Source organism: Bos javanicus, chromosome 3, assembly GCF_032452875.1.
Source record: "Bos javanicus breed banteng chromosome 3, ARS-OSU_banteng_1.0, whole genome shotgun sequence".
NCBI classification, from domain to species: Eukaryota; Metazoa; Chordata; class Mammalia; order Artiodactyla; family Bovidae; genus Bos; species Bos javanicus.
Window position 1 is genome coordinate 120101504 of NC_083870.1, and position 12692 is coordinate 120114195.

A 12692-nucleotide genomic window follows, 5' to 3' on the forward strand; every position below is an offset into this window, starting at 1 on the left:
CGGAGTGGTGCCATTTGCAGCATCACGGTGGTCCTAGAGACTGTCACACTGAGTGACGTAAGAGCCAGAGAAGGAGAAGTACTGTGTGGCATCCCTCATTGCGGAATCAAAAAAGAAATGACATGAAAGGACATCTATACTTCTAAAGTGGGTTTTTCCAAGAGCTGAGCGAGAGTCAGCAAGCTATGGAGTGGGCTGAACCTGGCCCACGGCTCCTTCTGTCACCCAAGCGTCACTGGCACAGGCCCGCACCCCGGGACAGCTTCCTCACCACCACAGCGGGGCTGCGAGCTTTTACCACAGCCAGTAGGCCCACCAAGTTGGAAATGCTGGGTCTCTGGTCCTGTATGTGAAACGTGGGGGCGCTCTGTGCCAGCCAGCCTCACGGAGCTGGGAGTCCCTGGGGACAGAGCAGGGGAGGGCTGGAGGGCAGAGGCCAGCTCGCTCAGCTCTGTCCTGTTCTCGCTGACTGGACTTTGCCAGCTCCTCCCCAGACACCCCTGCTGCCAGGCCTTTACACGCAGGACAGACGTTGATAACGGTCAGGTAACGACGACAGCAGCAAAGTCGGGGGTGGAGCGGAAACCGACCCGCCAGGCTCGCCTCCTGGACAGCCCGGTGCCCTGCGGAGCCTGGTCATCCAGCACAGGGGCTGCTGGGAAATGCTCTGGGCACTGACCACGGCCAGGGCAGTCCTGGGACACAGGACGGCAGGCTGGGTGAGGACGATGGCCTCCCACTCGCTGCTGGTGGCCCCCCCGGAGGCCCTGAGCAAGCCGCTGTTCATCCCCAGCCGGCTTCTGCTGGGGCCCGGCCCCTCCAACCTGACCCCCCGCGTCATGGCGGCCGGGGGGCTGCAGGTGCTGGGACACATGCACCAGGAGGTGTACCAGGTAGGTCAGCGGGGCCTCGGCCCCGGCCCCTGGGCGGCCCGGTCAGCGGGGCCTCGGCCTCGGCCCCGGCCCCTGGGCGGCCTCCTCCCGGGAGTGGGAGCGGAGGGGCTGTGAGCCGTGTGTCCACCACCCCCAGATCATGGATGAGATCAAGCAAGGCATCCAGTACGTGTTCCAGACCAGGAACCCCCTGAGCCTGGCCATCAGCGGCTCAGGGCACTGTGCCCTGGAGGCTGCCCTGTTCAACCTGCTGGAGCCAGGCGACTCCTTCCTGGTCGGGGTCAGCGGTATCTGGGGGCAGCGGGCCCAGGACATCGCGGAGCGCATCGGTAAGAGACGGGGCGGGGGGGTGTGGCCCCTCACTGCGTCCTTCCCAAGGCCTCCTGCGCCAGCATGAAACCTGGAAGCACCCAGGTCCTGCTCCCAACCTCAGGCCCTCCCCAGGCAGAAGCTGCCCGCTCCCCACGCTTCATGCCTCCACCTCCTGCCGGCCCGCTGCCTCCTCCCAGGATGCCCCAGGCCCCATCCCCTGGTGTCTTGGAACTTGGGGTCAGCAGTTTCCAGAGCCCACAGAGGGGTCGGCACTGCAGGGTGTTCTCGGATCTCAGCCCAAACCCGGGGGACCCCCCCACCCCAGCTCTCTGAGGTCTCTAGGGGCCAGCCCCGCCTCTGTTACAAGACAAAGTTCCAGAAGCTGCATCTCCCATAAAATCTCAGAAGCAGTTTCTGGAGCTGCAAAATGCTGAGGTAGGGACAGAGTTTGCAGTCCAGAGTAAAATTTTCTGGAGAGACAGACAAAAGTCAAAGCCCGAGTGTGCTTTGGGTTTAATGATTGATCGTGGTTTGGAAATGTTGTGAAGCTCCTGGGTGGTCAGCTCCACACGCGGCCCTGTTTGGTCCAGGTCAGTGGACAACCCCTGACAGCCTGAGGGGGTCTTGACCCCTCGCCGGAGCCCCTCCAGTCTACACATTGGCTTCAAGGGGACCCCAGGTTGGGCAAGGCACCCTCCTGGCCTGGGGCTCCCCACCTCACCCCACACCCCCGGGCTGGGGCTCTGGGACAGTCTTGGGCCTCCCTGCCTCCTGCACATGAGGCTGGGGGTCTGCTGTGCACGGGGAGCAGGACAAGGGCCTGCTTTCCTGGAGCCCCCAGGCCCCAAAGAGGGCAAAGCCCGCTCAGGCCTCCCTCATCCATTCAGTCCTTCATCAAACGCTGTGGTCCCTCTGAAGTTACCTCTGATTCTGATGTCGTGCTCTGAAGTCACCTCTGATGTCACACTCCAAAGTCACCCTCTGATGTCACCCTCTGAAGTCACCTCTGATGTCACCTCACCCTCTGATGTCGTGCTCTGAAGTCATCTCTGATGTCACACTCCAAAGTCACCCTCTGATGTCACCCTCTGAAGCTCAGCCCTGCACAGATCCGCACTTCCTCTGTGGGGAGGGCAAGGGACAGGGGTGCTCCCGCCCGGCTGGGTTCAGGGAAGGAGGCCAGAGCAGGGGGCCGAGAGCTGTGGGACCTGCTCCCATCCGCGCGCCGCAGAGCCTGGATTCACCGAGCACACCCCAAGCTCCTCCCCGGGCAGCGGCTGGGCCAGTGTGCACAGCCCCACAGGGCCCACCTGCTCAGCACGCCACAGCCCCAGCGCTGGTCCCCACCCGTGTGCAGGGGCGCTCACCACTCACGTTGCCCCCAGGAGCCCGCGTGTACCCGATGGTCAAGGCGCCTGGAGGCCACTTCACTCTGCAGGACGTGGAGGAGGTGCGGGGGACGCCGTGACCCAGGGCAGGGCCGCTCAGCTGGGCCGGCTCAGGGCCGGGAGGGGGCCATGGCGGGTCCCCGGGGCTTCTGAGCCCAGCTGCCCGGCCCTGAAAGCTTTTCCACACCTGGGGCAGGTGGGAGTTTGACTAGGAGGGTTCTGCTCCCCAAGGAAGCTAGATCAGGACCCAGGCCATGGCAGGGTGCAGGGGCAGGAGTGGGGGGGGGAGCAGGCCATGCCCTGAGTCTCGGGGTGCCAGTCCCCGCTATCGGGCAGGATCATCCCATCCAGCCCAGAACCAGGCTGACCTCATGCTGGCCCCAGGAGGATGGGGTGGGGGGCTGAGGCCACTCTGGCTCAGCCTCAGGAAGAAAGTCCACATCATCCGGAACAAGCCCTCCTCCCAGACCCGAGATGCCCAGCCCTGCCAGCACAGGCGGGGCCGGAGGAGCGTCCGGTCCCCGCTGCCCAGATCTGGCCGTCTATGGGGCCGTCTGTGGGGCGGCAGTGTCTGGGGCAGGTCTCATCCCACCCTCACAGGACAGTCTTCGTGTGAGGGGCCGGCAGACCGGGGGAGGCCCCTGCCCCGCTGGCTCTGCCTCAGGCTGTCACCTTCTCCCTCAGGCCCTGGCCCGGCACAAGCCGGTGCTCCTGTTCCTGGCCCACGGAGAGTCGTCCACCGGCGTGCTGCAGCCCCTTGATGGCTATGGGGAGCTCTGTCACAGGTGATCCCATCCCCACAGATAAGCCTGGCCCTCAGGTGAGCCTGCCCCTCAGGTGAGCCAGTGCCTCAGGTGAGGCTGTCCCTCAGGTGAGCCTGGCCCTCAGGTGAGGCTGACCCTCAGGTGAGCCTGGCCCCTCAGGTGAGCCTGGCCCCACAGGTGAGCCTGGCCCTCAGGTGAGGCTGTCCCTCAGGTGAGCCAGTGCCTCAGGTGAGGCTGTCCCTCAGGTGAGCCTGGCCCCACAGGTGAGCCTGGCCCTCAGGTGAGGCTGTCCCTCAGGTGAGCCAGTGCCTCAGGTGAGCCTGGCCCTCAGGTGAGCCTAGCCCCTCAGGTGAGCCTGGCCCCACAGGTGAGCCTGGCCCTCAGGTGAGGCTGTCCCTCAGGTGAGCCAGTGCCTCAGGTGAGGCTGTCCCTCAGGTGAGCCTGGCCCCACAGGTGAGCCTGGCCCTCAGGTGAGGCTGTCCCTCAGGTGAGCCAGTGCCTCAGGTGAGCCTGGCCCTCAGGTGAGCCTAGCCCCTCAGGTGAGCCTGGCCCCACAGGTGAGCCTGGCCCTCAGGTGAGATTGTCTCTCAGGTGAGCCTGGCCCCACAGGTGAGCCTGGCCCTCAGGTAAGGCTGGCCCCTCAGGTGAGCCTGGCCCTCAGCTGAACCTGGCCCCTCAGGTGAGCCTGGCCCTCAGGTGAGCCTGTCCCTCAGGTAAGCCTGTCCCTCAGGTGAGCCGTGCCCTGAGTGTCTGTCAGTGCTGGGGACAGGGCCAAGCCCAGCTCAGAGCCAGGCTGGGAATAGGGTGGGGTTCGCTGGGGTGCTGGCAGGCCCCTCCCCACAGGAAGTAACAGGGCAGGTCCAGCTCCCTTTCCCGCTGGGCCCACCCCAGCCTCTCTTATGTGGAGTGGGGTTCAGGCTTTCTTGGGGTCCTCCTGGCCCTGGGCAGAGGCTGGGTATACCCTCTGGTCTGAGAGCAGGATCAGGTGTCCCCAGAGTGCCACCCCCCTCCAAGCTGGGCCCAGGGCCTGCCCACCTTGCCCTGACCCCAGAGCCCCAGAGAAGCCCCCGCCCTCCACTGCTTCCCCAGGGCCCCCACCCCTCAGCGGGGTCCCTTTCTAGGACCAGCAGCCCTGCTCTGGACAGTTGACCACAGAGGGAAAGGAGAGAAACTCCACCTCCAGGCTGGATCATCCTGGCAGACCTGCTGTCCTCCAAGGGGCCATGGGGCCACTGGGCACAGCCCCAGCCAGACCACCTGTCCCCTGGAGTCCTGTCCAGGGTGCCACACTCACCAGCGTCGCCTGGGCTACAATTCCCAGAGGCCCACAGGGAACGCTCTTTGGGCCCTTCTCCTAGGAAAGTGCGGGTGGAGGAGGGTCAGAGGCTCAGCTCAGCCTGCTCCTGGACTCTGTCCTCTGCATGCGCTGGACGTCTGCCTGGTGGGCTGCCAGACAGATGGAAGGCCAGCCTTCTGCTGCCCAGCTTCCCAGACCCGACACAGCCCTGAGGCCTGCAACCTCAGGGTACCCAGCTGACCCACAGGATGCAGACTGCCCGGCTGGCCCTCTCAAGTACCTGTGTGGGGACCCGGGGTCTAGTGACCGGAGGCCCTGGCCATCCTGAGCCCCCCGTGTGATGTCCGGTCTGCTGGGGGCTGACCGTGGTCCCAGCTCAGGGCAGGTTGCCAAGTCTGAGGCCCCGTCCTGCTCTCTGCTGCCCTCCCCCAGGCACCAGTGCCTGCTCCTGGTGGACTCTGTGGCATCCCTGGGCGGGGCCCCCGTCTACATGGACCAGCAGGGTGAGTGCGTGCCCCCACCCCAGCTTGTCGGTGGGCCCTGAGGGTCAGAAGTCCTCTCCAGTGTCCCGTGCCCCGTGCCGGGGCCTGCACGTCCGTCAGCCCCACATGGGGCCCGGTCTCCACAGGCCCCCGGGCACACACCAGCTCCTCCCAGGGCTGGACACCCTCCATACTGACCATACCCCATGTCCCAGCTGGGCCGTTGGGCCGGGACAAGCCCAGGGAGAGAGGGAGGGAGGAAGGGACGCTGCAGGACCAGCACTTGGAGAGGGTCAGAGCCCTGACGAGGAGGGCGCGGGCAGTGCCAACCAGGGAGGGACCTGGGTCCGTCCATCCAGGCCTCGGTTTCCATTGACCCCACCCTCAGGGAGGTGGCGGCAGGGCGGGGCTCTGATCCCAGCCCTGGTCCTCCATCCTCCCAGCTGGCTGCCTGCCCAGCGCCCTCCGCTGCTGCTGTCCGTGTCTTAAAACCCCGGGCAGTAGGGGCGCCCCGTGGACGGGCACCTCACGATGCGAGAGCATCACCTCTCCTCACCCCCGGCCACCCGCACCCTCCCTGCCTGCACTTTGACCCCAGCCGCGTGGGTCTGCCATGCCGAGCAGATAATAGCGGGGCCCTCCGGTTAGCTCAGCCCACCTGGAACAGTGTCGGGCCCGCAGGAGAGGGGTCTAGTCCCACAGCGTGCTTGGATGGTGGGTCCCAGGTCCCCCCGACGTCTGCTGGGCCAGGCGGCCCCCACGACTCGCCCCCACGGATGGCCCCTGAGGGTGTGCCCCTGTCCCGCAGGCATCGATGTCCTGTACTCGGGCTCCCAGAAGGTTCTGAATGCGCCCCCGGGCACCTCGCTCATTTCCTTCAGCAACAAGGCCAAGTGAGTGAGCCCCGCCCACCCCCACCCAGACCAGACTGGCAGCGAAGGCCAGATGGCACCCAGTGGAGAGGGAAGGAGAAACAAGACAGGCCTGGTGGGAGGCGAGGCCTGCCGGGGAGCCCGGGGTCTCCCAGCCCGGGGCACTGGGCTCTCCCCAGGCTGTCCCCTAGGCCCCTCCAGTGAACCCCAGCTGCACTTGCCCCCAGGAGAGATGAGGCCTCTAGCCTCAGTCTCCCCTCCATCATTTTCTGTGGGTATACTATTTTTAAATGATTTAGATTTAAATTTCACCATTAAACACAGAACTTAAGTATATGGTGACCTTATCTATGTTCAGATTTCTGAAGCAGATAGATGGACAGACAGACATCTGTGCAATAAACACTGTAGAACGTACTGAACAAATAGAGAAAAGCTCAGGGCCGGGATACCTGTGTGTCTTATGCACTTGGCATCCGTTTGGCATAGGGACAGGCCAGGCAACCAGGCAGAAAGCCCGCTCAGGACTGAACAGAGGCCCTTGGGTGCTGAGAGCGTCTCTCCCTGACTTCAGGCTTGAGACAGACGGAAGAGTCTGACTCACGTACTGGTGATGTTTAGTCACTAGGATGTGTCCAACTCTCTGCGACCCCATGGACTGCAGCGAGCCAGGCCTCCTGTCCATCACCAACTCCCGGAGTTTACTCAAACTCATGTCCAACGAGTTGGTGATGCCATCCAGCCGTCTCATCCTCTGCTGCCCCCTTCCCCTTTTGCCCTCAATCTTTCCCAGCATCAGGGTCTTTTCCAATGAGTCAGCTCTTCCCATCAGGTGGCCAAAGTATTGGAGCTTCAGCATCAGTCCTTCCAATGAATATTAAGGACTGATTTCCTCTAGGACTGACTGGCTGGATCTCCCTGCAGTCCTAGGGACTCTCAGAGTCTTCTCCAGCACCACAGTTGGAAAGCATCAATCCTTGTGTGAAGGCCCTTGCATTCAGGAGGAACAGCAGCAGCAAAGGATAGACATCAGTGAAGGAGCTCTTGCAGACTGGGCCTGCGGGGCGGGTCTGCAATGGGCGGACTGCCTGGAGCTTGGCGTGTGGCCGCCGAGTCCTGGGCCTGTACGTCAAACAGCAGTCTGGAGACAGCGTGGCTAGTGCAGTCCTCAGATTTCCCCAGCTTTCCAAACGAGTTTCCAGGATGCTTTCCTCAAACTGGGTCCCCCCCCGCAATCTTTCTGTGTTTGAACTCGCCATCCAGCAGACCTTCCCGTCTGTTCTCTCTGACCTGAGAATACAGCAGGGCGACTCCACGGGAGGAGACGGGTGGGCGGCGCCAGCCCGGGTCCCCAGGGACAGGCTCACACCCCCGAGGCAGAGGCACAGGCTGGACCCCGGGAGCCTGAACGCAGACACTGGGGCCTGCGGGCCCCGACCCGGCTCACTTCTGAGGAACAAGGTGCACTGCTGCTGGTTCTTTCTCCCCAGAAATAAGATCTATGCTCGTAAGACCAAGCCCGTCTCTTTCTACCTGGACATCCAGTGGCTGGCCAACTTCTGGGGCTGTGATGACAAGCCCAGGACGTGAGTGAGGGAAGCCTGGGGGAACAGGGACTGACAGGGAGGGGGAGCCCCCACCTTCGTTCCCCCGCACCCCAGCCGGAGCCACGGGCTCTCCAGTGCCAGGCCTGAAATGCCCTCCGGGGTACCCCCAGTCCTCGAGGCCCCGGGCGTGGTCCCTGGCCCCCTCCACCAGGCCCCCTTCTCCCAGAAGTCCTCACACTCCTGCAGGCACTTCGCACCTGGCCTGACAGCTTCTCAGTCTTGGGCCTCCGCTTCACCCACTTCTCAAAAGGAAGGCTCCCCAGGCTTCTCTGTGAGGGGAGCTTATCTTAACCTGAGCCCCTTACGTGACCCTCGGGGATGGGGACCCCAGGAACTGTGCCCTGCCCAGAGGTCACAGCGAGGCACCAGGCTCCAGGAGGGACCCAGTGCCCGGTCTCCACTGCAGTCCACCTGCCCCCACAGCCTGGCCGGTGCCCCTGCCCGGAGCCCCGCCTGCACCCCGATCAGCCGGGGCTGGGGGACACCAAGGCACCGCCTGACCGTACCCGCTGACCCAGGCCCCCTCTGTGCCCCAGGTACCACCACACCATCCCTGTCACCAGCCTGTACAGCCTGAGGGAGAGCCTGGCCCACCTGGCGGAGCAGGTACTGGGTGGGGTCGGGGGGGCAGTCGGGGAGCCTGGAGCTGGGTCTCGCAGGGCGAGGCTAGGGAGCCCCCGGAGCCCCTCCCCGGGGTTTCCTCAGGCTGGGGGGCCTTGCTGGAGGAGACTGGGCCGGGGCAGGAGGGCTCTGGGTGGGGCTGGGGGCAGACACAGCGATGGGACAGGTGTGTTCCCGCTCTCTGGCTCCCAGTAAAGCACACGCAAGGGCCCAGAGGGGAGGCAGCCTGCCAGCGGAGAGGCCAGGCGGGAAGGAGAGAGGGCGGGCCGAGGGAGGGCTGGGGAGTGAGACCCCCTCCAGGAGCCCCGCTGTGCCCACCGCTCCCAGGTAGGGCAGGAGCCGCACGGGTCAGCAGCGGCTGTGATGCCACCAGGGTGGCTCCCATGACCAGGGCAGTGTCCGCACTCTCGGGACCCAAGAGGCCCAGAAACGCACCGGGATAGCGCCCAGGGGCCAGCCCAGGGGCCAACCCAAGGGGCAGGGAGAGGCCTGGGCCGCGGCCAGCCTCAGCGAGGCTGCCGTGCTGTGCTGACCACGTCTGCCCTGTGTCCACTCACCTCACCACCGCCCTGGGCCGGGCGGCGGGCCTGTCCCAGCCTCAGGCTGGCGTGTGCCGCCGGAGAGGCTGGGGGCTGCACACTCAGGGAGGGGTTCTCCAGAGCGAGGCCCCGGCTGTGAGCTCTGGAAGCAGGGGAGGCTGGGCCCCTGGAATAGGGCCTGTGGGGTCAGGGGCTGGGAGGGCACTGTCTGCATCTGGCCAGCCCCCCGCCTCTGGCTAAGTGCGCACCCCCTCCCAGGGGCCTGGAGGACCCAACCGCCGGCTGGGGCCCAGGCTATTTCCCCTCCAGACCATTTCCACTCCCCCTGAGGGGCCCAGGCCCGGCCCTTGGGCAGAGTCAGGGCCCTAAACCTGCGGCTCAAGGGAGCTCCCAAGGGGCTCAGTGTCCAGGACAGGAGAGGAGACCCTCCCCAGGCCAGAGCGCCCCCGCTGTGGATGCCAGCCAGCTTCTCCCACTCTGGCCCCCGAGGAGGGAACCCACTCGGCCCCCAGCCTGCAACCTGTCCCTCCAGGGCCTGGAGAACAGCTGGCGGCAGCACCACGAGGCCTCCGAGTACCTGCACGCGTGCCTGCAGGGGCTGGGCCTGCAGCTGTTCGTGAAGGACCCGGTGAGGAGGGTGGGGCAGGGGCAGGGGGACAGGGGGTCAGAGGGCAGGGGCAGGGGCGGGGGCAGGGGGTCAGAAGGCAGGGGGCAAGGGAAGGGAGTGAGGGCAGAGGGCAGGGGGCAGGGGTGGGAACAGGGGGTCAGAGGGCAGGGGGCAGGTGGCGGGGGCAGGGGGCAAGAGAAGGGAGTGAGGGCAGAGGGCAGGGGGCAGGGGCTGGGGGCAGGGGCTGGAGGCAGGGGGCAGGGTGGGAACAGGGGGTTGGAGGGCAGGGGTCAGAGGGCAGGGGGCGGGGCAGGGGGCAGCAGGTAGGGGTGGGGAGAGGGAGAGCACCTCTCCAGCCCCCGTCTGGATATGTGGGTCTGGGGTGGGGGCAGTCACTGTCACGGTCACAGTTCTCTGGCCTCTGGATCTCAGGACACTTAAGTGGGTGCCCCTACTCCCCACAAAGCCTCCTGCCTGGAGTCGTTGTGGGTGATCTCTGAGCTGGAAGATGCCCCTCAGCCTGCAGAGCCCCAGCCAGACACCAGCCTGGAAGGGGTTAGGGATGGGGTATGCTGGATGAGCCAGGCACCCCGAGCTTCAGAGTGTGACCTGCCAGACAGCAGACACGGGGCAGGCTGGTGCGGGGGTGGGGATCCCTGGAGGCTGGAAGCCCTGCCCTGAGCGCCAGCCCCCGGGCATGGCTGCTGGGAGGGTGGGGACTCCGCTCTCTGGGTCCTTTCTCCCGCCTCCATGCTCGACCCTCCCCGCCGCCCCTCTGGAGGCCGGGCAGCGGGGCTGCTTGCCATCTGTCATGAGGGGGCCAAGCCCCATGCGTCCTGCAGGCGCTCCGGCTGCCCACCATCACCAGCGTGGTGGTCCCCACGGGCTATGACTGGAGGGACATCGTCAAGTACATCATGGACCACCATGACATAGAGATTGCGGGCGGCCTTGGGCCCTCGGCGGGGAAGGTAAGGGCCCTGCGGCCGTGAGTGCTCCAGGCCCAGGCCTAGGCCAGTGGCCCACGGAGGGCCAGGGCAGGAGGAAGGGGACACCTTTCTCTGAACCCGGGAGTGACCTGCCAGCCAAGGGCACCCTCTGCCCCTCCTCCCGCAATGGGGGACGCCAGCCGGCTCTGCAACGGCCCCAGTCATGGCAGCCGGGCCCCCGCCCGAGGTGACCTCCTCCCCCGACCTGGCCCCCAGGTGCTGCGGATTGGCCTGCTGGGCGGCAACGCCACAAGAGAGAGCGTGGACCGAGTGACCCGGGCCCTGCGGGAGGCCCTGCAGTGCTGCCCCCGCAGCAAGCTGTGAGCGGGCTGTCTGTCCCTTGTCCACCGTGGGAGCGGGCGTGTGGCCCCGGGGTGAACAGACTCTGCAGGGGGCACCAGACAGCTGCTGCCCCGCCCAGGCAGCCGCCCCGCCCCAGGCGGCCCGTCCCCTCCCAGTGAAACCTCCTGGTGTGGCCACATGGACCCTCAGCACCTCCCCTTGAGCTGTCGCCCCCATAGGTCCCCGGCCTCCTACGAAGGTTCAATAAAGAAGTGGCTTCATTAGTCTTCACTGTGTGGAGCCCTGCTCCCTGACTGCACCTGAGCTGGGGGTTTGGATTCAGGGAGCAGAACCTTGCCGGAAGGATCTGGGCTGGAGGACGGGTTGTGTGAGTCAGTCAGCTGCCTGGGGTCCCTGTCACTGCACAGTCTGGGCCTAGATCTTGAACCTGCAAACACCTCCTCTCCCACCACCTCCACAGAGGCCCCGCGGCCCACAGGGTCACGGCTAGGGCACCAAGAGCTCAGGAGCAAACAGCCAGTACTCAGGCCCTGAGGAGCCCCGGGCACACATGCAGCACCCTGCAGGCCCTGAGAGCCTGGGAGGGCCCGGCCCTGGGCCCCTCTGCACTCACATGTGCAGCAGAGGAGGGCCCCAGGACTGCAACCCCCCTGCCCTGGCTCCCCCGACCCCCTGCCCCAGCCCCGGCCCGGTTCCCCCGACCCCCTGCCCCTAGCCCTGCCCTGGCTCCCCCGACCCCCTGCCCCAGCCCCGGCCCAGCTCCCCCGCCCCCCTGCCCCAACCCCTGCCTGACGCCCCCAACCCCCTGCCCCTAGCCCCTGCCCCTCCCTGGGAGTCTGCCTGGGCCCAGCTCCCTCATCTCTCCTTCCTAGGAAGGGTCCGGCCAGGCCCGACCAGAGTGTGCTGCTGGCGGTCATGGCCACATCCATGTGTCCTGGTCCTCACTAGACCTAAGAGCCTGCAGGAGGCAGGCTCCCGGGTCCCGCTCTTGTCTAGATGGGCACTTGTCCCCCAGCAGCCCTGAGTCTAGGGGAGGGCTGGTGTGGGCCTGGCTCCGCCCCTGTGGCTCAGCAGGTGGGGGCTGGGCACAGCTGTGGGCCCTGGGTAGGGCCCTGAGCTGACCCGAGGCCTGCAGCCCGCGGCACTCTCAGCTACCAGGGGAGCTGGCGCCAACGGGCTGATCCAGATCCTGCCACAGGGCGGCTACAGTCAGCACAGGGGCTCAGAGGCAGAGGCCCTGAAACCCTGGAGCTCAAGTCCCCTTTCTTCCTGGGTGTCTTTCACGGTCTGTGCTGCTCGGCTCCTCCCCGGGAAAGTCCTGTCCATTTGGAGGCCCTGACAACCTCGTCCCAGGTTTTCTTCCGAAGCCCTGTGGTGTCAGCTCTCTGTTGAGGTTATAACCCCCTCTCGGTGACCCTGTGGGTGCAGTGGGGAAGGGGTCGAGGTTCACGTTTATCCAGAGGACACCCAATCCTTCCAATGTTTGTTGAACAGACTTTCCTTCCTGTCTGGTTGGCGTGGCCCCTTTTCCAACTGACCAGAGGTGAAGGTCTGCCTCTGCGCCCATGCATTAATGAGCTTATCTCTCCTGTGTCCACACTGCACCGTCTTCAGTACGTCAGCTTTATCATAAGTCTTGAAATCATATACATCTTAGTCAGCTTGTCTCTTTCCTCAGAATAGCGTATTGGAATTTTGGTAGGAATTGCAGTAAATCTACGTATCTATTGAAGCTGAAGCTCCAATACTTTGGCCACCTGATGTGAAGAGCTGACTCACTGGAAAAGGCCCTGATGCTGGGAGGGATTGGGGGCAGGAGGAGAAGGGGACGACAGAGGATGAGATGGCTGGATGGCATCACCGACTCGATGCACGTGAGTTTGGGTGAACTCTGGAGTTGGTGATGGACAGGGAGGCCTAGTGTGCTGCGGTCCATGGGGTCGCAAAGAGTCAGACAGGACTGAGCGATGAGCGACTGAACAACAAAAAATGTACCAAGATGAATGGAAACATTAAAA

The 12692-nt window shown here is 65.1% G+C and overlaps 1 protein-coding gene across 1 annotated transcript; it reads left to right on the forward strand.

Annotated features, from left to right (window-relative positions):
- The first annotated feature begins 506 nt into the window (after positions 1–506).
- Positions 507–10944, forward strand: AGXT (alanine--glyoxylate aminotransferase). Its single transcript, XM_061412896.1, has 11 exons — positions 507–893; positions 1030–1222; positions 2591–2655; positions 3278–3378; positions 5087–5157; positions 5945–6029; positions 7499–7594; positions 8152–8221; positions 9308–9403; positions 10225–10353; positions 10588–10944. Exons 1-11 carry the CDS (start codon positions 663–665, stop codon positions 10693–10695), a joined length of 1245 nt encoding a protein of 414 aa, XP_061268880.1. The 5' UTR covers positions 507–662; the 3' UTR covers positions 10696–10944.
- The last annotated feature ends 1748 nt before the right edge of the window (positions 10945–12692 follow it).

Coding starts and splice junctions, on each gene's coding strand:
- AGXT (XM_061412896.1), top strand. CDS start 663: ATGCTCTGGGCACTGACCACGGCCAGGGCAGTCCTGGGACACAGGACG. Junction 894..1,029: donor TGCACCAGGAGGTGTACCAG/GTAGGTCAGCGG, acceptor CACCACCCCCAG/ATCATGGATGAGATCAAGCA. Junction 5,158..5,944: donor CGTCTACATGGACCAGCAGG/GTGAGTGCGTGC, acceptor CCTGTCCCGCAG/GCATCGATGTCCTGTACTCG.